The sequence below is a fragment of the Trichechus manatus genome, unplaced genomic scaffold (genome assembly GCF_000243295.1).
Source record: "Trichechus manatus latirostris isolate Lorelei unplaced genomic scaffold, TriManLat1.0 scaffold00338, whole genome shotgun sequence".
Lineage (NCBI taxonomy): Eukaryota > Metazoa > Chordata > Mammalia > Sirenia > Trichechidae > Trichechus > Trichechus manatus.
The window spans coordinates 257,516-282,050 of NW_004444274.1; the positions used below are offsets into that span (position 1 = coordinate 257,516).

At 55.3% G+C, this 24,535-nt stretch overlaps 1 protein-coding gene across 1 annotated transcript in view; it reads right to left on the reverse strand.

The window, feature by feature from the left end:
- Positions 1 to 4,510: 4,510 nt before the first annotated feature.
- The window catches only part of LTBP4 (latent transforming growth factor beta binding protein 4), a 30,461-nt gene continuing 10,436 nt past the window's right edge, over positions 4,511 to 24,535 (reverse strand). Inside the window, exons 11-34 of the mRNA XM_004390851.1 lie at positions 23,858 to 24,007; positions 23,732 to 23,746; positions 23,459 to 23,563; positions 22,777 to 22,902; positions 22,567 to 22,692; positions 21,784 to 21,909; positions 20,985 to 21,227; positions 20,373 to 20,498; positions 20,163 to 20,282; positions 18,502 to 18,630; positions 18,043 to 18,168; positions 17,359 to 17,481; positions 17,098 to 17,229; positions 15,356 to 15,487; positions 15,148 to 15,273; positions 13,345 to 13,491; positions 11,725 to 11,991; positions 11,351 to 11,422; positions 10,979 to 11,107; positions 10,658 to 10,804; positions 8,481 to 8,633; positions 7,167 to 7,547; positions 6,324 to 6,476; positions 4,511 to 4,665 (exon numbers count right to left, since the gene is read on the reverse strand). Coding sequence (XP_004390908.1) covers positions 4,511 to 4,665; positions 6,324 to 6,476; positions 7,167 to 7,547; positions 8,481 to 8,633; positions 10,658 to 10,804; positions 10,979 to 11,107; positions 11,351 to 11,422; positions 11,725 to 11,991; positions 13,345 to 13,491; positions 15,148 to 15,273; positions 15,356 to 15,487; positions 17,098 to 17,229; positions 17,359 to 17,481; positions 18,043 to 18,168; positions 18,502 to 18,630; positions 20,163 to 20,282; positions 20,373 to 20,498; positions 20,985 to 21,227; positions 21,784 to 21,909; positions 22,567 to 22,692; positions 22,777 to 22,902; positions 23,459 to 23,563; positions 23,732 to 23,746; positions 23,858 to 24,007 — 3,509 coding nt within the window. The remainder of the gene's footprint in view (positions 4,666 to 6,323; positions 6,477 to 7,166; positions 7,548 to 8,480; positions 8,634 to 10,657; positions 10,805 to 10,978; positions 11,108 to 11,350; positions 11,423 to 11,724; positions 11,992 to 13,344; positions 13,492 to 15,147; positions 15,274 to 15,355; positions 15,488 to 17,097; positions 17,230 to 17,358; positions 17,482 to 18,042; positions 18,169 to 18,501; positions 18,631 to 20,162; positions 20,283 to 20,372; positions 20,499 to 20,984; positions 21,228 to 21,783; positions 21,910 to 22,566; positions 22,693 to 22,776; positions 22,903 to 23,458; positions 23,564 to 23,731; positions 23,747 to 23,857; positions 24,008 to 24,535) is intronic.

A 24,535-nucleotide genomic window follows, 5' to 3' on the forward strand; every position in this document is an offset into this window, starting at 1 on the left:
AGCCTGGAGTGGAGCATGTCCTTTGGACCTGGGATCCCTGTGCTGAGAACCTCCTAGACCCAGGAAAGAGAGAGATGTAACACTGAAGACAGCATGAGATGGTAACAAATGGTGGCAACCAAAGCAGAGCCCAGTGGCAGAGAAATGGCGGCAACAGTATAAGCAGCAAAAACCATGGGGGACCAGCAGACTGCTACGGAGGTGCTTGCCAAGCCCATGGAGCAAGGTAGCTGTGACGGGCTTGTGGGCCCACAGAGTGAGAGAGAGCTGAGCGTCTTTGGGCAGGAGGCTTGCTGGGGGTTGCTTGGGGTACTTGTCAGTGGAGCTAAAAGCTGTAGCACTTATCAAGTGGGGCAGAAGCCTAGAGAAGGCCCACAGACTGGCAAGGCCAAGAGAAGGGCTGCCAGCTTGTTGGCTGGCACGCTGAGAGAAAGGCCTGTCTGCGTGTATGGCCAAGAAGGAGCTGTGAACCATCCTGGTTGGAAACTGACCGGATGGATGAACTGTATCCTGTCTCCTGATTTGTATCCTGTTCCTTCCAAGTTAAGTCTGTTACTTCATTAATAAACCACAGAATCATGAGTATGGTCTGTGAATGCTGTGTGGCCATTGCAACAAATTATCTAACCCAGCAGAGAAGAGAGAGTGCTGTTGAGGGGGCGGAGGGGCGGCTGGTGTCAGAAATGGTGAAAAAGTTGGAGAGTGGAGGTATGTCTGATCTCCACTTCGTAGGAACCAACTTTGGGCTGATCCTGATTCTCATCCCTCCTGGTGGATGTAGATGAGGTCTGACGGTAGCACATTACATTCCCTTAGAGCCAGAACCCTGCTGTGCTTAGGAGCTACAGATGCTAACCAAAAAGTCGGCAGTTCGAATCCACCAGCCGCTCCCTGGAAACCCTATGGGGCAGTTCTACTCTGTCCAGTCGGATCGCTATGAGTTGGAGTTGATTCGACAGCAGTGGGTTTGGTTGGCTGGTTGGTTTTTAGATAACTAAGACAGACACTTCAAAATATGAAGACTTAAATAAAAAATAAGTTACTTTCTTTCTCAAATACCACTCCAGAGGTGAATGATCCGGGCCAGCAGAGAGTCATCCAGGGACCAGGCACTTTCTATCTCGAGGTTTAGCTGTTCTGTAGAATTATTTTGAAGCAAATCCCAGTCATCATCTTGTTTCACTTCATGATGGGTTTTGAATGGTTCAGACAACGGAGTCCGGAGCTAGACTGCCTAAGTTTGATCTAGGCTAGGCTACTTACTAGCTGTGTGACCTTGGGTAAGTTGCATTACTTCTCTGTGCTTCAGATGAGGAAAATGGTGATAACTGTACCCACTTCATAGGGCCGATATGTGGATTAAATGAGGTGATACGTGTAAAGCACTCAGCACAGGGTCTGGCACGTAGGAAGCACCATTTACATATTAGCTGTGATGTTGAGGAGGAGGATGACAACGACGCCACCCCAGCCCGCAGACCCATTGCACGCGGCGCTCGCTGATGACTGTATGAGCACCGGCCACTAGGGGGGGCGGCCGGCTTGGGATGCGCTGGCATGCAGTGACCGTCAGAAGGCGCTGTAGCGCTTGTCCCGCGAGAGCCGTGACCACCTGGACTATTTCTCTCTGGACATTCCAGAGGAGAACACGTCGGCCTCGGCTGGTGCCAAGGGCCCCAGCGTTGAGGCTGGGGATTAACGCAAGGTACGCTTGCAGAATGAGTACTAAGAATCAGCAGGAAGAGAGAAGATGTGGACGGATTTTCAGAAGACAGCTCCCACTCCACCCCCAAAATGCTGGAATTCCACCTCCAAGTTTCCCAGCGCTGTTGAATACCTTCCCTGATATTCTCTGAGTCTGAGTCAGGTGCCTCCTCTGGAGCACAGCTTCTGATTTTCCCCATCCCCAGCCCTGCCGGCTCTGCCTATACCCCATCCCGGCCCCCACCCCTCTGCATGCGCCTCCCCCGTCCCAGGCGACCCCCCTTCCCAGCACAGGTTGTCACTGTCTGGCGGTGTGTGTTTGCTCCCACTAGAGCTCCATAAGGCAGGAGCCAGGGACAAAAATGTCACCAGCATTGCCCAACAAATTCTGGCACAAAAAAGAAAAAAAACACACACACGTTTAATAAATATTTGCCTTTCTTACCTTTAGGCGTTTCCAGGTGATGATCCTTCCACCTGAAACACTCTTCTCCACCGCTGCATCTGGCTCATTTCCCTACATCGTTCAGATCTCAGCTTAGATATCTCCTCCTCCAGGGAGCCCTCCCTAACTCCCACCCCCAAGGCTGGGCTAAATTTGTGTCCACACCACTTACTTATTACAAAGCAGGTATTACAGAAAATGTTTGATGAATGAATGAATAAGAGGGACAGTATTTGAGTCAGGTTCCCTGTATCAGCTGGAAGATCACTTTCTGACCCTCTCTGTGGAACTCTGAACCCCTCTTGGTCTGACACCCCCTCCCCACTGGGGCCGCTGTGCTAGGTGTTTCTCACTGTCCTGTCGAAGGGGGTGGAATCTGGCCCCTTCCCGGGATGGAGAAAGGGGACAGAACAAGACCTGGCTGTCTGCCTTCACCCTCAGCCTCTCCTGGGAAGCCCAGGCTTATGATAATTCTTACTGAGCGCTTGCTACGTGGTAGATGCCGTTCTAAACTTTTGACATATGTATCAATTCATTTAACCCCACCAACAATCCCTGCACCAGGGGCCCTTGGGAATGTGACCCCTCCTGAAGCTCTGGAGGTGGGGGGTCAGGTTAGAAAGAGCCCCCATGCCCCATTCATGCAAACTTGAACTGTACTTGGAAGAATAAAACTGGAGGCTCTTGGGCCAGATATGACTATACACACACACACACACACACACACACACACACACACACACACAAACGTTGCCTTACAGTCAGTCCAACTCATGGAGACCCCATGTGTTACAGAGTGGAATTGCTCCATAGGGTTGTCTTGGCTGTAATCTTTACGGAAGCAGATTGCCAGGCCTTTCTTCCAAGATGCCGCTAGGTGGGTTCAAACCACTAACCTTTAGGTTAGTAGTGGAGTGCAAACAATTTGTGCCACCCAGAGACTTGATGTGACCCTCAAGGTGGTTTAAAAATATATATTATTATTTAATAAGATATTAAATCGCTCCTGGTCCATCCTAACCCTTAGGCAGAATGTCACTTGCCATGCATCTTCACCTTTGTGCTTTGATTTTCTTAACCTGCATCTGCTTCCGGCTCACATCACTTACCTGGCCCCTGAAGCATTTGAGTTTGAGACCCTGGGAGACATGAACTAAGTGGGGTGAAGAATGACTTCGGTACAGACTTTTGTTTTCACCATGCCCATTTCCATGGGCCCCTCACCTCCTGACCCTCCCCCTGTACCCTGAGTTCATGGCGTTCAAGGTCAAGGCTATTCCGCTGTGTTGGAGGGAGGGGGAGTCTGGACTCCACACACAGCCAGGAAGTAGGCTGGGGGGAGGGGTGTCCGTGCATCACACACACAGTTCACTCCTGCCTCCACACGTGTCCTTGCACAGGCCACCCACCAGGACTGATCTCCCCCTACTCTGTCCGCAGCCCAATCCCAGCTGGAGGCTCAGGTCCGGGTTCACCCCTCCAGGGACTCCTGCCGTCATGCCCTCCCCTCTGCCCTGCTTGTCCCAGAAGGTTTATGACTTCAGAGTAGGGGAAATGTGGGGTTGGAGGTTCTAGTCCACCAAGAGGTGCCTCGGAAGAAAGGCCTGGTGATCAACTTCCAAAAAATCGGCCATTGAAAACCTTATGGAGCACAGATCTCCTCCTACACACATAGGGTCGCCATGAGTCGGATTCCACTACAATTGTTTTTTTTTTTTCTCCAGCTGAGAAAGGAGGGAGCACCCCTGAGCAAAGTTTGAGGCTGCCTCATTCCCCCTTCCTGGGGCGCTACAAGAGGCTCCCCGGGGATTGATTGGATAGGTCGGTAACATTAAAAACCCAGAGGCAAGATCTCTCGCGAGATTATAGACATGATGAAACAGACAGGAAAAGAGAAAGACGCAGAAAGAGACGCAGAGAAAGCAGCAGAAAGAGAAGCAGAAACACAGAGACCGATATAAACTAAGTGAGAGAGACACTGGGATTAAGAGACAGACATGGCGTCTGAATGGGGGAGGGGATGTAGTTTTGTAGCTCAAAGAACAGTCTCTGCAGTCACTTTGAGAAACGGACAGGCAGACAAATAGAGGCAAAAGGTACAAAATAGGTGTTTTTTAATGGAAATTTTTATAAAAAAGGAGAGGGTATGTGAAGGGAACTGTGGGCTGGGCTTGGGCCAGCAGCGTCGGTGCAAGGGGCTAGGAGCGGCGGCGGGCAACGAGAGGCGTCCCTCCTTCCATCAGTCTGTCTCTCTCTGTTTGAGCTGGCGTCCCTGTGCGCATGCGCGTAAGCGCGTGGGCGCGTGTGCGCTGCGGAGACCCGCGTATGCAGCACAGGGTGAGCGATCCCGGGTGCTGGGGCTCAGGCCCGGGGCCGGGCGGGCGTGCAGTGGTGCGGCTGGTGCGAGGGTGCGAATCCTGGGCGGCAGAGGCAGCGGAAGGAGCCATCGGTGTTGATGCAGCGTGCGTTGACGCAGAGCGGGGCGGTCTCCTCAGCCTCGTCACATTCATTGATGTCTGGGAGGGGGCACAAGGGGCGCCGTTCAGGGCTGGGGACCTGGGAAGACGCCTCCCTGGCCCTTTAGGCCCCTGGGGCGTACGAGTACGGATGCTGAACCTCCTGCTGCGTGGAATCTGGTCTCTCCACCTGTTGGCTGTGTGAGCCTGGGCAGGAGGCTTACCCTCTCTGTGCCTCAGCTTCGTGCTTTGTAGGATGGGCATGGTAGCCTCTACTTACTAGTTTTTGTTAGGAAAATAATGCCGATGAAGATGCCAGTAATATCAGCAACAATAAATGCTTACTGTCTGTCAGGCATTTTTGTAAGCACATTACGTGTATTAGCGTTATTCTCCTAATTAACCTGTGAAAAAAAGCCAAACCTAAACCCACTGCCGTCCAGTCGATTCCCACTCATAGTGACCCAATAGGACAGAGGAGAACTGCCCCACCATGGGGTTTCCACCGCTGTAAATCTTTATGGAAGCAAACTGCCATATCTTTCTCCCTGGAGTGGGTTGGTGGGTTGAAACCACCAACCTTTTGGTTGGCAGCCGAGCACTTTAACCACTGTGCCACCAGGGCTCCTACAAACTTGTGAGGTAGGTACTATTATCCCATTTTACAGGAGCACAAACTGAGGCCCAACATGGGAAAGCCCCTTGCCCAAGGTCACACAGCAGGCCAGCTCTCCAGCTCAGGGTGCCCAGCCCCATGTCTGACTTCAGGTCAAGCCAGCCATTTCTTGGCTGTGAGACCTTGGGGAATTCAATTCTCCTTTCTGAGCCTCAGTTTACACATAGGCCTCAGTGTTATCTTAAATCCGTATTAACAATGTTCACAACAGTTCTATGAAGCATCTTCTATGACTACATCTTTCAGACGAGGAAAACTAAGCAAGGGACAGTGACCTGTCCAGAGTTACAGAGTTAGCAAGTCGCTGGGCTGAGCCTCAGGCCTGTCTGACTCCCTCAGAGTCCTTCATTGTAACCACTCTGCTTTACTGCTAAAATAGGCAGACATGATTAATATTCCCATTTTACAGAGAGGAAGCCTGAGGCTTTCCAAAGAGATCGAACAAATTGCCCAAGACAGCATGGCGAGTCCTTGGAAATCACATCTGCAGGATTTTACCCTTCTATCCGGTTTCGGAGGAAACCCTGGTGGCGTAGTGGTTAAGAGCTTGGCTGCTAACCAAAAGGTCGACAGTTGGAATCCACCAGGCGCTCCTTGGAAACCCTATGGGGCAGCTCTACTCTGTCCTATAGGGTCGCTCTGAGTCGGAATTGACTCGACGGCAATGGGTTACTCTGTTTCAGAAACTCTGGTGGTGCAGGAGTTAAGAGCTACGGCTGCTCATCAGGTCAGCCGTTCGAATCCATCAGCTGCTCCCTGGAAACCCTATGGGGCAGTTCTACTCTGTTCTCTAGGGTCGCTATGAGTCGGAATCGACTCGACAGCAATGGGTTTGGTTTATCCTGTTTCAGGGCCAAGCACTGCCCTGCGTGCACCCTGACCTCACTTTCTTCAGTCAAACCCCGTCCCCCCTGCCTGGCCTGCACCCTTTAGTGAGGTCTTTTCCGGAAGTCCCTGACCAGCAGCCTCTAGTCAGGGCTCCACCCCTTCCAGTCCGGCCTCGCCTCTCCCCGCGCACGCTAGCCCCAGGCCTGTCTCTCACCAACGCAGGCCATACGGGTCGTGTCCAGGCGGTAGCCGTCGAAGCAGTCGCAGGTAAAGCCCTCGGGGACGCGCACGCAGCGGCCGTGCGCGCAGCCGTCCAGGATCCCGCACTCCTCCGCCTCCAGACCTTCATACCGCCCAGCTGGGGCGCCTGCGGAGAACGCAGGGCCTCCATGGCTCAGGATCCCCGCCTTCTCGCCCCTTATCCCCTCACAGTGGGGCTCCCTGGCTGTCTCATCTAAACCGGTCATCATGCCCCAGGGCTGTGGGGGGAGCTGGGGGGCAGGGGGGTTATCTCGCTCTGCGCCTGGCTTTCCCCGTCTCTTTCTGTGGCTCCATGTCTCTCGACTTCCCGCCTCCCCGTTTCTTATGAGTCTGTGGCTTCTCTCTGGCTGATCCCTCTCTGTCTCCCCGCTGCATCCCTCTCTCCTTGTCCCTGGGTCTCCCCGTCTCTGTCTCTCTACCTTTTTCCATTTTGTCTCATTTCCTTTCTCCCCCGCTCTCTTTCGCCATGTCTGTCCCCATCTGTCTCCCAGTTTCTCTCTGCCTCTGCGTCTTAGCGCCTGCTCTCCGTGGCATCTCTCTCTTCCCATAAATGTATCTCCCTGTCCCAGATCTCTCCCTGTTGGTCTCTCGCTCTGACTGTTTTCCCCCGTCTGTCCCCATCCCTTTCTTTGATGGTCCGTAGAGATATTTTTCTGTTCCTCGTCATGGCTCCTATCCGCCCCTTCCCTCTGTACCTGCGTGTTCCCGTTTCCCTGACCCTTTCTCCAGGCTTCTCTTGCGCGCTGTTTCTCCCTCCCCCGCCCTCAGTCTCCCTCACTCTGCCCACAGCGCTCACCATTATAGCCTCCACCTTCAGGCAACTCCTCGGGCTCCGAGAAGGAGCCACGGGTATCACGGGGCCGATAGCGCCAGCGGGTGCCCGGGCTGGGTGGGGCAGGAGCCTCAGATTCACCATAGGGGCCACCGTCGTCCTCAAAGTCGGGCATGTCGAAGGGTGGTGCCCCGTAAGGAGCCTCCCGGCGGGCGAAGGGCCCAGGTGGTGGTGGGTAGGCGTCATAGGGTAGCACTGGCGCTGGGTACAACTCGGGCCCATACGGAAGGCCCTGGTAAGGCGGACCTAGGTCTGGGCCATACTCATAGGGAAGTCCAAAGCCGCCTGGCCGCGGGGGACCATACGCAGGGGGCCGCAGCACATTGCACAGGGCCTCAAAGTCATCTGTAAGCAGGAGCCAAGCCAGACGATGAGCCTCACTTGTCCCAGCACCTACCATTCCTGTCCCCACCCCAGGAAGAGGAGCCCAGAGGGGCTGGGGAAGGGCTTTGGGCTCGGGCATGGGATGTGAGGGGCTTGAAAGGAGGGGGCGGGATTGGAGGAGGGTCCAGATCAGGGGTTTCTGGAGCCAAGATTGAAGGTGAGGGCTGGGCTTGGGATTCCAAGGTGCTAGGATTTGAGGGACCCAGGGGAGCAAGGACTAGAAGCCTGAAGAAATGGAATGGGGTGTTTCATGGACCGGGACTGGAGTATCCAGGGGCTGTTATTGGGGGCCTAAAGGGCCAGAGCATGGGGGACAGGGCCTGAGTAATTGGGACATGGAGATCTGAGGACCCAGGATTAGGGTATTTGGGTCTGGGGCTGTGTTCCCAAGGGCTAAGGATTGGGGTCTCTGGGGCTGGAACTCAGGGGTTTTAAGGGCCAAGACTTGGGGATCTCTGGGGCTATGTGATGGGTCATGGGCACCAGGATGTGGGTGTCCATGGGGCTGGGACTTGGAGGTCTGTGGTCTGTAGGGCCAGGACAGCAGGATCAGAGCAACTGGTATTTGAAGTCTAAAATCCAGGACTTGGGGAGGGCAGCTCATGGGCTGTGTCTTGGGGTTGTAGAAACCAAGAGTTGAGGGTCTGGGAGACCAGACCATGGGGACCTGTGGGGCTGAAACTATGGGGCCTGCTGAGCCAGGCCTTGGAGCTTCTGTGGCTGAGACTTGGAGGTCTTTGAGATGTGCCTTGGGGTCTAAGTGACCAACATTTAGGGATGGGCTTGGACATAGAGGTTAGAGGGGTCAAGTTTGGGGGAGACTGGGGGGTCCTCATCAGGACCTGGACTTGAAACCCTAGGTGCAGAGCCCCTGTGCCCAGGCAGTGGCCATACCTGAGTCCTGGGCGGGGCAGAGGGCGCAGTCCATGCCCCAGGCCTCGCCGTACAGGCAGCAGCACTCAGTGTAGGTGGCCTGGCGGTCCAGCCGTGGGCGGCTGCATACGAGGTCGGCCCCCACTTCCTGCCAGCACACGCCCAGATTGTCCTCTGGAGGCAGAGACAGCATGCATTAGGGTCGGGGGAGGGGAGGCTGGGGTCAGAGGTTTTAGGGGGCCCTCCCTGCTGCCCAGACCCCTCTGCTGCTGGAGTGGCCCAGCCACCCTCTGCCCAGCACCAAAGTCTCTCATCAGCTGAGATCTGACTCCCAGAAGCCCTCTGAGGTAGCCCCAGGGTTCTGAACAGAATACCAGATGGAGTATAGGCTTGGTCTGGCATGAGGCTGGCATACAGGAGGAGAGGACAGAAGAGGGGCCCAGTGGCTGGGACATAGGGCCTGATAGGGTTCTATCCATGCCCAGCCTAGAGAGGGCTGTGTGACCTCGGGGTAGTTGCTTTTCCCCTCTGGGCATTGTTTGAATGAAGCCTCAGGGTGTAGGGAGATGTTGTAGAAACAGGAAGTGGGAGGAGGTGGGAGTTTGGGTCAGTGGCCAGAGAGAGAGATGGAAACACACAGAGACACAGACCCAGAGAGACCCAGAGGGAGAGAGTCAGAGAGACAAACCGAGAGAAAGGAAGGACCCAAAGAAATAGAGAGAAAGACATCCAAAGAGTCAGAGACTCAAAGAAAAACGGACAGAGGGATGACGAGAAACCGAGACTAAGGGCTAAATGAGTGCTAAACCAAAAAATCCCACTGCGGCAGAGTCGAATTCCAACTCACGGTGACTCTATAGGACAGAGTAGAACTGCCCCATAGGGTTTCCAAAGGCTATAAATCTTTAAGGAAGCAGACTGCCACATCTTTCTCCCCTGGAGCGGTTGAGGGGTTCAAACTACCGACCTTTCGGTTAGCAGCTGAGCGTTTAACCATTGTGCCACCAGGGCTCCTTAAATAAGTGCTGCTTGTTATGTCATTTTATTTAGATCCACAATCAACACCAATGGAAGCAGCAGTCAGGAAATCAAACGATGCATTGCATTGGGCAGATCTGCTGCAAAAGACCTCTTTTAAAGTGTTAAAAAGTAAAGGTGTCACTTTAAGGACTAAGGTGCAAGTGACCCAAGCCACGTGTTTTCAATTGCCTCATATGCATGTGAAAGCTGGACAATGAATAAGGAAGACTGAAGAAGAATTGATGCCTTTGAATTGTGGTGTTGGCAAAGAATACTGAATGTACCAGGGACTGCCAGAAGAATGAACAAATTTGTCTTGGAAGAAGTACAGCCAGAATGCTCCTTGGAAGCAAGGACGGCAAGACTTCGTCTCACATACTTTGGACATGTTATCAGGAGGCACCAGTCCCTGGAGAAGGACATCATGCTTGGTAAAGTAGAGTATCCGCAAAAAAGAGGAAGACCCTCAATGAGATAGATTGACAGTGTCTGCAACAATGGGCTCAAGCACAGCAACGATTGTGAGGATGGCGCAGGACCGGGCAACGTTTCGTTCTGTTGCACACGGGGTCGCTATGAGTCGGAACCGACTTGACAGCACCTCACAACAACCACCTGTTATTATTTCTATGTCTCTCTCTCTCCAGAGACAAGGACACAGAGACAAAGATCCAGAGAAAGTCAGGAATTCAGAGAAAAACCTAAAGGCAGAAACCCACGGAGAGGTGAAGAGAAACAGAGACCCAGAGACACAGAAATAACAGGAAGCACTTATTTCGCACTTAGTAAGACCACTCCCGTTCTAAGTCCTTAAAAATAAAATTCCTTATAGCCAGCTTACAATGTAGGGGCTACTGTGACCACTCAATGTGCAGAAAGGAAGCTGGCGGACACAGGGGAATAAGCAAAGTACACGTGCTCACTTGGCCAGTAAGTGGCAGGCTGCCTCTAAAACCTTGCCTTTACTGAAACCATCGCCTTTAACCTCCCGGCCATCTTGCCTCTCAGAATCAGACTCAAGACAGAGCCCTCGTGGGGCCCGAGGGGCGTGGCCGTTGGGAAGGCGTGGCCTGGCAGGAGAATGAGCCAAGGGAGTGAGAGACAGACGGCATGGGCGGGACCAGGGCGGGGCGTAACCAGTTGGGCGGGGCGAGAATGTGCTTAGCGGGCGGGGTTACCGAGGCTCTGGCTCTCGTTGGAGACGCAGCGGCGTCGCGAGCGGTCGAGCACCAGTGGAGGCTCGCACGTGCAGTGATAAGAACCCACGGTGTTGACGCAGCGGCCGCCCTCACAAGCCGGCTCCTCGTCTGCGCACTCATCGTTGTCTAGGGAGACAGGGAGGGGGGCCGTGAAGAGGCAGCCCCCTCAATACCCCTCTACCCTTTCCTGTCTCTCTCTCCCCAGGGCACTGGCTGGAGCGTCTGGACTCCTGGAAGGACTTCCCACGGGTAATGGCAACATTCCAGAGAGGGGCTGAAGTGGCCGGGCTTGGCTCCTACCAACGCATTCCAGCCGCTGGGCATGGTAGTAGTAGCCGTTGCTGCAGTAACATGAGTAGCCCGGGGCCGTGTTCACGCACACGCCGCTCTTGCACACCTGGTCTTGGAAAAGCTGGCACTCGTCCACGTCTGCGGGAAGGGTGGTCAGAGGCACGCCCCCAGCAAAAGAGATGGGGGCGGGGCAGGGTGTGAGGCAGGCCATGACCAGGCAGGAGAGGGACAGAGAGATGGGGACAGACAGAGGAGAGGGGGTGAAGAGATACAGAGAAACAGGTGAGAGACAGAGATAAAGAAAACAGACAGGATGAGGCAGAGGAGACCCCAGCTGGGCCTGGGGGCTGAGGGTGGGTGAAAGCTGAAGTCTGGCCTCACCTCTCCGGAGGGCCGGGTCTCCACTGGGCGCCAGGTAGCCCCGGCCATGGGGGCACAATGACTGGTACTCAGCTGCACAAAGAGACAAAGCTGAGCTCAGACACCTGTGTCCCAGCCCCTGCCCTGGGCCTGCCCATGCCCACCTGTCTTAGTGCTTCCGCTTGCTCTGTGCCTACCCTTCACTCCTCAAGCCCCCAGGCCCGTGCCTGTGTGCGCCCACCTCTCAGCCTCATGCCCGTCCATGCCCACCTGCCTGGCAGCTCACCCTTGCCCTTGCAGTACCCATGTCCAAATATGCCTCCTGTCCCAGCCCCATGCCCACCTATCTCTACTCAGCCCCTCAGTCCTGTGTCCTCCCATCGACCCGTGCCCACCTGTCTCGGTGCTTGGGCACTGCTGGATGCGGCAGCCACTGCCCCAGCCCTCGCCCACAGTACAGCAGCACTCCTGCCACGTCACGTTCCACGCCAGGATGTTGTCACATGCATCTGGGGCCCCTGTGTCGAAGTAGCACTCCCGGCGCCCGTTGCCCACAGAACCCTGCCGTGGCACACTGGGCCGGCGGGGTGGGGGTGGCGGGGGTGGCCTGGCCGGCAGACCCGGGCTGGAGGGCACCTGGAGCTGTGAGCCGGGGAACATGCCTGGGGAGAAAAGGGTCCTTAGCCCAGTGTGGGCTGACTCCCCCCAGCCCGGTCCCTCATATTATGGATGGGGAAACTGAGGCCCGGAGGGCACCCAGCTATCAATGGCAGAACCCTGCTCAGGATCCCACATCTCCCTCCTGACTCCACACCTCTCACCATCTGTCACTGTCCCTCTTCCTCCCACTCTCGCTCCTGGTTATTTCTGCATCTCTTGCCTCCCCACCTCCCACCCTCCCAGGCGTCTCTCTCATCCATCATTGCAGCTTCAGTTCCAGGGCCGGGGGGAACCCCTGCCTCCTGGGTGCCTCTCTGGGTGTTCCTTGGGTCTTCACCTCCAACTGTCTCAAACTGGCCTCAGAATCTTCACCCCAAAACCCAGGCCTCATCCTGGACATGTCTCCCTACCCTGACAGCCCCCCAGCCTGTCCATCTGGCCTCTTGGGCCTTTCTCCCACCCACCATCTCCTCCCTTCCCCTCGGCCCCCACCTTGGTCCAGCCCTGTCCTCTTGCCCAGGTCTCTGCCCCAGCCTCCTCCTTAGGCTCCCAGCCCCCAGTGTCACCCCTCCAATCCACCTTCACATGGCAGTCAGAGGAAGGTTTCAAAGTCAGATTACACTCCTCAGCACCCTCAGGCAAAGGCCAATCTCCAGGCCATGATAAGTTCCCGTGAGTTCTGGTTAACCCCTGCCTCCTTCTCCAGCTCCATCTCTCCCCCCTCCCTCCCTTGCTCTGGAAACATGTGATACTGAACTTATTTGTCAGGTGGCCTCTTGCCTTGCCAGGCCTTTGCCCTTGCTGTGTCCTCTGCCCAGAATGCCCTCCTTCACCCACTGGCCTGACTCACACCTACTCATCCTACTGCTCTTAATTCAGACACCCCTTCCTACAGGAAGCCCTCCATAATCCTCCTCTCAGGCTGGGGCAGGCATCTCCCCTGGATTCCCAACCCCCCTGGGTTTTCCCCATCACAGCTGTGTTCCCTCTGGTCTGGTTGCACCGGGCTGCCACTGTCTAGTAATCTCTCTGTCTGCCTGACTGGGTCATGGGCCCTTTGAGGAGAAGCAACGGTCTTTCGTGGTCACTACTCTGTCCCCTGAACGCAGTGGATTTCATGTGAACATTTGTTACATGGAGAAATGTGGTAGAGCCAGGGCTAGGATCTAGTTCTGATACTGAATCCCGCTACCCATGTTAAGCCATGTGTTCTAAAAAAAAAAAGAAATGTTTTTTTAATCGTTAAGCATAACATTTAACTGATGGCAGCTGTCCACACCCAGGATCGTTAAACCACATCATTTTCCTAGAGGGCCAGTAGCCATCAATTAAATAGACATTGACATCAGTCTCACCAGCAGAAGCCTGTGGGGAAACACAGCGTCCAGTCATGGGGTCAAACTCCTCAGGGCTGGTGGGGCAGACACAGAGGAAGGAGCCTTCAACATTCTCACACAGGGCAGCTCCACACACGCCCTGCAGTGTTTCACACTCATTCAGATCTGTGAGCAGGAAACAACGGGGAGAGGGAATCAGTGGTACCGAACTTCTGTGATTCCAAAGATCTCGGAATCTGAGCTTTCAAATATAATGGGTATTTCTAACGGCCAAATTCCATCCTCTTTTCTCTGGTATACACCCTGAATTTCCCTTGGGACCCTCTGCTCCTCCATTTTCAAAGCATGCGTTTTGATTAGGACTCAGTCTACTCCCGGGGTGGGCACAAGCCCTAGGCATGGCCAATCAGATTACTGCATTTCTCTGGTTCAAAGATACACAGTGACAAAGCTGGGCCAATCAAAGCCAGACCTGAGACTTTTGCTGGAAATATTGAAAAAGAGGCTCCCTTGTTAGCCCTAGGAGCCCTGGTGGTGCAGTGGTTAGGTGCTCAGCTGTTAACCAAAAGGTTGACGGTTCAAACCCACCAGTCACTCCACAGGAAAAAGATGTGACAAGTCCGCTTCCGTAAAGATTTACAGCCTTGGAAACCCTATGGGGCAGTTCTACTCTGTCCTGTAGGGTTGCTGTGAGTCGGAATCGACTTGTGGACTACGGCTTCTTTAGCTCTAGGGTTGCCAAGCTGAGGATGTTAGCCCAGAGGTGGTAGGGCCATCACTGTCAGTGTGAAAAGAGTCTGCCTGAAAATAAATCCAATGGAGGAAAGCAGAGCTAAGTAGTGGAAACGGCCACCACCTGGGTTAAAATCCTGGATCCAGCTATGCCTGAAGTTCAGATATATCCCAGGACTTGGTAGTTTTAATTCCTTTTTTAAAAAGATAGCCTGTTCTGTTTGCATTTGTCAAAAACTAGAGAATGTATATCTAAGATTCACACATTCACTGTATGTAAATTGTACCTCAAATGAAAACATCTGAAAACACATATTAAACTCTAGTTAACGATTGTCGTTGTGTGCCATCTAGTCGATTCCAACTCATACTGATCCTATAGGATGGAGGAGAACTGCCCCATAGGGTTTCCTAGGCTGTAATCTTTAGGGGGGCCAGGTCTTTTCTCCCACGGAGCTGTTGGTGGATTCAAATCACCAACCTTTCGGTTAGCAGTGGAGCGCTTAACCATTGCACCACCAGAGCTCCCTGAAGCAAGTATAAACCAAAATCAAACCCATTTCCGTCAAGTCGATTCTGATTCATAGCAATCCTATAGGACAGAGTAGAACTGCCCCACAGGGTTTCCAAGGAGCGGCTGATGGATTTGAACTGCTGACCTTTTGGTTAGCAGCCAAGCTCTCAACCACTACACCACCAGGGCTCCAAAGCAAGTATAGTAACATGAGAATAATAGAATCTAGGTCATGGGCATACAGGCATTCATTCTACAATTCTTTCAATTTGCTATATGTTCAAAAGTTTTCTTCATAAAATGTTGGAATAAAGGATGTTTATATGCACTTAAGATACAATAAAAAAGGTTTTTAAAAAAGCACCAAAAATATAAAGCCTGTACGAATAGGGTTTCTGTCACTTGCAGCCAGACAATCCTGAGTGATATGGAGATGATCTTATAATCCAAGGTCCAAATTGCACAACCATAAAGTTTACATTTGTCCAGATCTATGGAGAGGAGCAGGGCCTGACCAATCCCTTCCCCACCTTCTGGTTCCACCCGAACCCCACCCACCCCCTGGAGCCCCGTACCCACGCAGTGACGCCCGTCCCGCGCCCCCTCGTAGCCCTGGTCACAGAGGCACTGGAAGGAACCCGGCAGGTTCTGACACGTGGCGTGGGCCCCGCAGAAGGACCGGTTCCGGCACTCGTCCACATCTGCAACCACCAGACAGTCAGGCCATTGCTGGGCCCTCTCCTACCCCCTCCATGTCACACCCAACACCTGATGGACACCCACCCTGGCATCCGCCCCCTGGTGTGGGCTGGTAGCCAGGGTCGCAGGCCGGCGTGCAGCGGTAGGAGCCGGGGGTGTTCTCGCAGCGCTGGTCCCCACAAATCCTGGGGCCATATTCTTGACACTCGTCCACATCTGCAAGAGAGTGGGCAGGGGGTGGGGAAGCAAGGTCACAGGCCTGGATTCACAGGTTTCCAATCCCACTTCCAGTTCCCATGTTGGAGAAGTCTCTGTGACTTTGATGTTCTAGGAGCATGAGCTTCTAAAGATGGATGAGTGTTGAAAACATTAAGGCCTCATTGCCATTTCTCCAACAGCCCAAACATGGTCCCACTTCAAGGCCTTGCCCTTGATGTTCCCTCTGCCAGGAACACTCTTCCCTCACCTAACCGCACGGTTCCCTCCTTCGTTCCCGTGTCTTGGTCAAGTCCTGCTGGCATCCCCCCCCCACCGCCCCCCACCAATTGTCCTGTCATCTCTGGCCATGTACCTTGCTTTATTTTTCTTCTTAAACCTGACATTACCTTATATTCATATTTTTATGGGTGTGCCCACTGCCACCCCCACTAGAATGCAAACTCTTCAGTGGCAGGGATTTGTGTCTGTCTTGTTCCCTGCTGTATTCCCAGGGTCTAGAACAGTGCCTGACACACAGTAGCTGCCCAACAATTCTCTACCGGGTGGATCTTGGGTTTATTTATTTATTCATTGTCTGCATCCCTCACTAGAATGGCAGCTCCATGACGAGATGGATTGACACAGTGGCTGCAACAATGGTCTAAAGCATAACAAGGATTGGGAGGATGGTGCAGGACCAGGCAGTGTTTGTTCTGTTGTTCACAGGGACGCTCTGAGTTGGAACTGACGCGATGGCACCTAACAACAACATTTCCTGTTGTGCCCCCAGTGCCCGCACACAGGAGATGCGTAAAGAATTCTTGTGGAGTTAATGAATGAAATCCCTTGAAACTAGGCTTCTGGGAGTCAGGCAACCAGAGAGCCAAATGCAGCCCGTCATTTCCTTTCATTTGTTCCACAGAATTTTGACCCACACAAGATCCCAAAACATTTTAGATTACCACCAGACTCCTGTCTTTGTCAATACCCTCCTGCAGCCTGGCGGGAGCCGAGTGGTCATAGAAAAAGGAGTAGAATGGGTCAGGTCTGAAGGGGAAACAAAGGCTGGAGAAGAGGCAGGCCTATGCGTTCTGCAGGGCTGTGAAACCCAAAAGGGCAGAGTCTGGAGAGATGAATGGAACTTGGAAGGGTGGAACTTAGTGGGCAGGGGTCAGCGCTGGGAGGAACCTCGGTGAATTTTGCATTGAGAAAGGAAGTGGCCTAGGGCAACTAGAGCTGGACCTTGAAGGGGCAGCTAGAAGTAGGAAGGCGGGGTGGAGTGGGCCCCTCCAAACTGAATATTAAGAAGAGGGAAGATTGGAAGAGGCGGGGCCTAACAGTGCTTACTGTTGGGAGGTGTCTCACTGGGGTACAGCCTAATAGGTGGACTGGAGGAAGCTGCAGAGGGGGCATGGCCTGCTTCTGGAAGCGAGGTTTGGTCTGCTTCCTGATAGAAGTGTCCCCACACAAACACACACCCCCCCACAAGAAAATACAAGGACTCAACGGTGACTTATTTCCACCAGGGACACAATGAGAAGTGGTAAGGGTCTGTGAGGCAGGGCACCCCTCCTGGTTCCCCACGGGGACAGACCCCGGCAAGCCGTCGTGGGGGGCGGTATTCTCACCGTCACAGGTGCCCTCGGGGCCCGCGTGGTAGCCAGGGTCGCAGTCGCGGACACAGCGGTAGGAACCGGGGGAGTTCTCACAACGCTGAGAACCGCACAGGGCCGGGCCCCGCTCGCGGCACTCGTCCACGTCTGACGGGGGAGGCAGGGAGAGGCAAAGGAGGGAAGATGGAGGAGTCAGAAGGGGAAGGCGGGGAAGGAAGGAGGCAGAGAAGGGGTAATCTGGGAGGCAAAAGGGCCCGGTGGGGCGGAGCCTCTCACCGAGGCAGGAGGCTAGGTCCGGGCTGGCGCGGTGGCCTGGAGGACAGATGCACTCGAAGGAGCCGTCGGTGTTGGTACAGATGCCGCTCTGGCAAAGGTCCTCCTCGCTGCACTCGTCCACGTCTACGGACACCAGAGACTGGGTGGAAACCGCGGCCCCACCTCCTCCTCTGCTTAACAGTCCGGCCACACCCCTCCGCCTCCCTTTCCCCGCCCCTCCTGGCTCCAAGGCCTTTAACTCCCTCCCCTACCTGCCTAGGAGCCCTGGTGGTGCAGTGATTAAGACTTCGGCTGCTAACCAGAAGGTCGGCAGTTCGAATCCACCAGCCGCTCCTTGGAAATTCTATGGGGCAGTCCTACCCTGTCCTATAGGGTCACTAAGAGTGGGAATTGACTGAACAGCCAGGGGTTTGGGTTTCTTTCTTTTTTTTTTCTTTTTTCCTCCCTACCAGCCTTATGCGTCCCTTCCCTGCAAGCCCCGCCCCCTCCAATCGCGGTCCAACAATCTATGCCCCGCCCCTCCGATTAACGCCACGCGGCTCCCATAAGCCCCGCCCCCACGGTGCGTTAAGCCCCACCCCCCAGTCCCACCCACCCCAGGGCCATTCCGTTCTCTTCTCTCAGTCCCGCCTTTTCCTGGTATAAGCCCGCCCTTTCCCGGTTCAGGCTCAGCCCGGTACGGACCAAGGCAGGAGGCTCCGCGGGGTCCAGGCCGGTAGCCGGGGGCACATGTACAGGTATAAGAGCCATCGGTGTTGAGGCACTCGCCGTGGGGGAAGCAATAGTCGCCCTCCAGGCATTCGTTCACATCTAGGGTACGTGAAGGATAAGACTGAGGGTCACTGGACCCGTCCCCCATCCTAAGCCCCGCCCCCAAAAAGGAGCCCTGCCCACAAGCCACACCCCAGATTTCCGGTTTCCAAGCTCCACCCACAGCCCCTTAGTCCAGTGTCTAAGAGCTAGGGCTGCTAACCAAAGGTCAACAGGTCGAATCCATCGGCCTCTCCTTGAACTATAGGCAGTTCTACTCTGTCCCATAGGGTAGCTATGAGTAGGAATCGACTCGATGGCAATGTTTTTTGTTTTGTTTTTTTTGTCCAGGCCCACTCCCAGACTCTCTGACCCCGTCACCACCCTTCCCACCTGCGCAGGGCCCGGGCTGACTAGCCGGGGGCCGGTAGCCTGGCGTGCAGCTGCAGCGGAAGGAGCCTTCGGTGTTAGTGCAGCGGCCGTGGGGGCCACAGGGGGCGCCGGAGCTGCATTCGTCCACATCTGTGGGAGAGGGAGTTTCAGATGGGGTCTGATCTGGAAACACGCCCGATGGATCCTTTTGGGACAAAGGGGCCTGGGGGAGGTGGTGAAAAGTGTCTTGGGAGGGAGATGGGGTGAAAGCATGGCGGAGGTGAGCAGGGGGACCAATACAACAACAACCAAACCCGTTGCCGTGGAGTCCATTCCGACTCATAGCGACCCATGGGGCCGAGTAGAACTGCCCCATAGGGTTTCCAAGGAAACGGCTGGTGGACTCGAACTGCGGACATTTTGGTTAGCAGCTGAGCTTTTAACCACTGTGCCACCAGGGCTCCCTGGATTGGGATAGGGATCAGAAATTACGTAGGTTAGGGGGTCAGGTGTTATAGACCAGGGTCATTGGACCCATTCGGGAATCAGGGTCAGGGTCACAATCAGTGACTGGAATCTGAGACCAGTTAGGGTCAGGAGTTACAGTCAGGGTCCAGAATTCTGCTTCAAGTCAGGGGTCAGAGGTCAGAGATCATGAACCCAATCAGGCACCAGGGAAGGGACTCTGATAAGGGGCAGGGGCAGTGAAAGAGACAGGATCAGGGATTAGAGTCAGGGGTTACAGTTGTGGTCAGAATTATGATCAAAAGTCATGTTAGGGTCAGATGTCACAGTTTTGGGGTGACAGGGCCAGGGGACAGTCAGGGTCAGGAGGGTTATAATTGCTATCAGTGTGGTGGTCAAAAGTTATGAGCAGGAAGGAAAGTATTAGCCCAAGAGACAGAAAGGGCCTCATAAACCAGAGACTGCATCAGCCTGAGACCAGAACTAGATGGTGCCCGGCTACCACCAATGACCGCCCTGACAGGAAACACAACAGAGCGTCCTGGATGGAGCAGGAGAAAGGTGGGGTGCAGAACTCAAATTCTAGTAAAAAGACCAGACTTAATGGTCTGACTGAGACTGGAAGAACCCCAGAAAGCATGGCCCTCGGACTCTCTGTCAGCCCAGAACTAAAACAATTTCCAACGCCAACTCTTCAGACAAAGATTAGACTGGACTCTGGGACATAAAATGATACTCGTGAAGAGTGTGCTTCTTAGCTCAAGTAGATACATGAGACTAAACGGGCAGCTTCTGTCTGGAGGTGAGATGAGAAGGTAGAGAGGGTCAGGAGCCGGTTGAATGGACACGGGAAATCATGGGTGGGAGGGAGAAGTGTGCAGTCACAGTATAGAAAGAGCAGTTAGGGTCACATAACAATGTATGTATAAATTTTGATATAAGAGACTAACCTGAAATGTAAACGTTCACTTAAACTACAACAATAAACGAACCAAAAAAAAGAGTTATAAACAGGGATCACAGGCTCAAATGTCACAGTCCATTTCAGGGTTCGTGGATCACAGAGTTAGGAGTCACATTCAGGGGTAGGAGATCGAGGTTGAGGTCAGGAGGTTATGAGCCATGTCAGGATTGTGGTCCGGGTCAGGGGTGCTTTCAGGGCGAGGGGTCATGATGCAGGCCCAAGGGCATGGCCACAGCCTGGGGTCTGGTCTCACCAATGCAGCGGCCACGGTGCAGGTGCTGGCCGACAGGACAGGCCCTGCACTGGAAGGAGCCAGGTGAGTTGACACACTCCTGTCCAGGGCAAGCCAGGTGGTTCTCACACTCGTCCACATCTGGGGGGGACAGAGGGGAGAGTGGCCTTGAAGGAGCAGCCCCGCGCCCCCCTCACCCATCACCACTCCTCCCTCCCTCCCAGGTCTCACCCTCGCACTCGGAGCCAGCTGCGTTGGGTTGGAAGCCTGTGGGACAGACGCACTGGAAGCTGCCTTCTGTGTTCTCACACCGGCCGTAGGCACAGGGCGGGGGACTATGGGCACACTCATCCACATCTGGGACAGAGGGGGCCAATGGGGCTGAGGACGGGGCCTGGACCCATCCCCATTACCATCACCACCCACCCCAACATTCCAGTCTTGAACCAGCCTCCTGGACTTTGCCCAAGCTGCTCCCTCCGTCTGGGAGGATAACCGCCTCCTTCATCTTCCCAGTTAATGGTCTCTCCAATGCCAGCGTAAGGCTAAAGTACCACCTCCTCCATGTCGCCTTCCCTGCCTCATAGTTGTCCCCTCCTTAGGGTGCCCACAAGCACAAGAGTCTCATCCAAAAACGGAGGAGGAATGGGGAGCACGCTCACACTTTGGAGAAAGGGGAAGACTCTGGAGTCAGACCTTTCCTACCCTTCTCAGTATCCCATCACTCTGCCTCTGTCCCCCAACACTGAGCCCCCTCACTCTGCCTCCCTGCCCCCCAACAGTGTCCCTCTCCAGTCCCCACAGCAAACAGTGGTGGAGCTGTGTTGGACTCAGCACCCTCACCTTGGCAGGGGGCCCCCGGCCCTCGGGAGTGGAAGCCGGCGGGGCAGGCACAGTGAAAGGAGCCAGCTGTGTTGTCGCAGCGGCCTGGCCCACAGGGTGGTGGCTCCTGGGCACACTCATCCACATCTTCCTCACACACCGAGCCCCGGAAGCCAGCCGGGCAAACACAGCGGAAAGAGCCGGGCAGGTTCTCACAGACGCCTCGACCACATAGGCCCGGGTTCTGGGTGCACTCGTCCACATCTGCTCAGTGAAAGGGCCCGGGGTCACACCTCCTTTAAGGCCCCCATGTCCCACCTGCCTCTCTGACCTCCATGACTTTGACTTTCCATACATCATCGTTCTGTCCCCGCCTCCCATCTCCATCATTACGCCTCCCTGTCCATCAGCCAGCATTCCGACTCTGCGCCCTCTACCCCTCTGCCTTTTCAATCCCCATTAAGCTACCTGTCCCACTCTTGGGACGCCTCTCTGGTCCTCCTCAGTGGATCTCACTCTCCTCAGGTCTCCATAACTCGGCCTCCCTTTGCCTGTTACTCAGCATCTCCATCCCCCACCCCTCTGCTTTTCCATCCCTTGTGACTCAGCCTGTCTTGTCTTCCACTACTTGGGCCCCTCCACCCACGTGGCACTATCTCTACAGCCCCCATCAGTCTACATGTCTGGCTGTCAGAACTCGGCCTCTATCTCCCAACAGTCAACCTCCCTGTGTCCCGCTGCTCAGTCTCTCCATCCGCCATCACTGCCCCTCTACCCTTCTTCCCACACCCCCTTCCTCTCTGTCCCCTGACTCCCTCACCCTGGCAGCTGGCTCCGTGAGGTGCGGCCTGGTACCCGGCGGGGCACACGCACAGGAAGCTGCCTGGTGTGTTCTCACAGCGCCCGCGGTCACACGGCGGCGGCACGCGGTGGCACTCGTCCACGTCTGCGGGCACAAACCAGGTAGCTAGGGCTGGGCAGACACTCCCCAGAGAGATGATGAGAGGCCAGGGGTGGGGCCAAGCTTGGGCCCCGGCCAGAGGCGGTAAGGCAGGCTCGGATGGGGAGGTTTAAGTCGAAAGCAGGGCTTGAACCGGGAGGGCACAATAAGGGCTGCAGACCAGGCCAGGTCAGGGGCGGAGAGGGGGGAAATGGGACAGGGCAGGGTCCTTGCAGGGCAAGGGCAGGAAGGGCAGGTTTGCGGACTGGGCAAAGGGAAGGGAGGAGCGGGGCTAACGAAGAGGCGCTCTTGGAACGGAGCATCGGTGTGACAGGGGTGGAATCAGGGGTCCTGGTCAGGAGAGCGGTTGCAGCAGTTGTAGGGTGGGGGCGGGGCAAGGGGGAAGCCCGGAATCTAGTCTGGGACAAGGGAGGGGCGGGGCCAAGGGAGAGGCGGAGCCGGGACGTGATCGCCGACGGAGGCGGGTCTGTAGTGGGGCTGGGATCCTGTCCCGACCCAAAGGCCTGTCTGGGCGTGGCGCAGTGATGGGGCCCAAGGGAGCACCGGAGCTGGTCTGGGAGGGCGGAAGCTCGTCGGGAGCGAAAGCGGGAGCTGGACCCTCGCAGGGGTGGGTCCTAGAACCGGATGGAGCGGGCTTCTCACCCAGGCACTCGGCCGCCCGCGGGCCTGCTCGGAAACCTGGGCCGCACACGCAGCGGAAGCTGCCCGGAGTGTTCTCGCAGCGCCCGGGCGCACAGGGCGTGGGGATGCGGCGACATTCGTCCACGTCTGAGGGCACAGAGGGGGCTGGTCAAGGGGTGTCTGGGCAGAGTCCCTTGCCCTGTCTCCGTCCACCCCGTCCGCCCGGCTCACCGATGCAGTGGGTGCCCTGGGGATTGAGCCGGAAACCGGAGTCGCACACGCAAGTGTAGCCACTGAGGCGAGGGATGCAGCGTCCAGGGCCGCAGACTTGGGGGTTGCGCTGACACATGGAGGGACCTAGGGGGTCCAGTCATCCAGGGTTCCTCCATCTCTGACTCCTCTGTCCCTTTCATCCCAGTACGATCCCTTCAGATCCCCTGCCTACAACACCTTCATCAATGCCCCTCTGCAAGCCCAGCCTTCCATCTCTGACCCCCTCTCCTTTGTCATGGAAAGTTCTCATCGGAATGCTGCTCTAAGGTGTCTTCCATCTTTGAATACATTGCTTTCCAACCTCTGGCTGAGATAACTTCTTAGTGTCTTCCGTGTATAACAGTAACTGAGCGCTTACTGTGTGCCAGACACTTCAGAGACATCTCATTGAATCCTTACAGTGAACTCCATTTTACAGATGAGAAAACAGGTTCAGGCTTGCCCAGCGGACACAGGACTTCAACCCAGGTCTGTCTGACCCTAGCTTCTGATCTAACCACCACCCAAACCTTCAAACCCCTATCTCTTCCCACCCATTCCTTAACTCCTCCGCCTGTGGCATCCCTATTTGTTCTTTCCTTTTTCCCCAGCACCCCCTCCCTATAATACCCCCATCAACGCCCTTGTCCCTCCACTGCACCTGATTCAGAGATCTCAGGACCAGACCAGGCAGGGATGCTGGGCCGGGGACGCTCAGGGCCAGGCCGGGGCTCAGGTCTGTGTTCAGGTCGGGGTTCAGGTCTGTGTTCAGGTCTGTATTCAGGTCTGTGTTCAGGTCTATGTTCAGGTCGGGGTTCAGGTCTGTGTTCAGGTCGGGGTTCAGGTCTGTGTTCAGGTCTGGGCTCAGGTCTGTGTTCAGGTCGGGGTTCAGGTCTGGGCTCAGGTCTGTGTTCAGGTCGGGGCTCTGGGCGATGGGTGGGCAGAAAGCCTGGTAAGAGAGGGGTATCAGCGAGTGAGGACTTGGGTTCAAGTGTCCTCACTCCTCTCTCCTCCTTTCTTTATGAGGAAATAGCACGCCCTCCTGGAAGAGTCAGCTCACCTGCTGGTGGACGAGAGGTGGCAGGTGGGGGGCGAGGCCGGCTGATGGATACGCGGGGTGGCTCCTGGCCCAGGGGTCTAGTGTTGTAGCGGAGGTCAGAGGCTGAGTAGTGGTAACCAGGGCCAGCCGGGCAGATCTCCCGAAACCCCTCTGGGAACAAGAAAGAGAGGGAGAGGGGCAGAGAGAGGTGGAGAGAACAGGAGGGAATGAGAGCTGGGAGGGGCATCTGGGGCAGGGCCTCAGCTGGTGGCTGGGGGCAGGGCTTGGCCTGAGAGTGTGTCTGGGGTTTGGGTTGGATGCTGGCATGGAGTGGGCCCCTGGTCAAAGAAAGGGATGTCCCACAGACTAAGGGTGGAACCAAGGAATTTTTTCCCCTTTGGGGATGGCAGCAGGGACAGGAGTTGAGGGTGAGGTCTGGTTTGGGGTCTATCAGGGACTGAATAGTAGGTCAGGAAACGGTTCCTTTATGGGGTTTAGTTTTAGGCAGAAGCTAGATTGCCAGAGAGGTGTCTCAGAGATGGGCCGCGTCTGGGTGGGGTCTGGGGCGAAGCCTAGGCTGGCCTTGGCAGCGCTCCTGGTGAACAGCCTAACTTCGGCATGGTGTCTCAAGGATGGGTTTGGCCAAGAGTGGGGGAGGTGCCGGGGAGGAATCCAGTCTGAAGATAGCTCTTCTCTGAG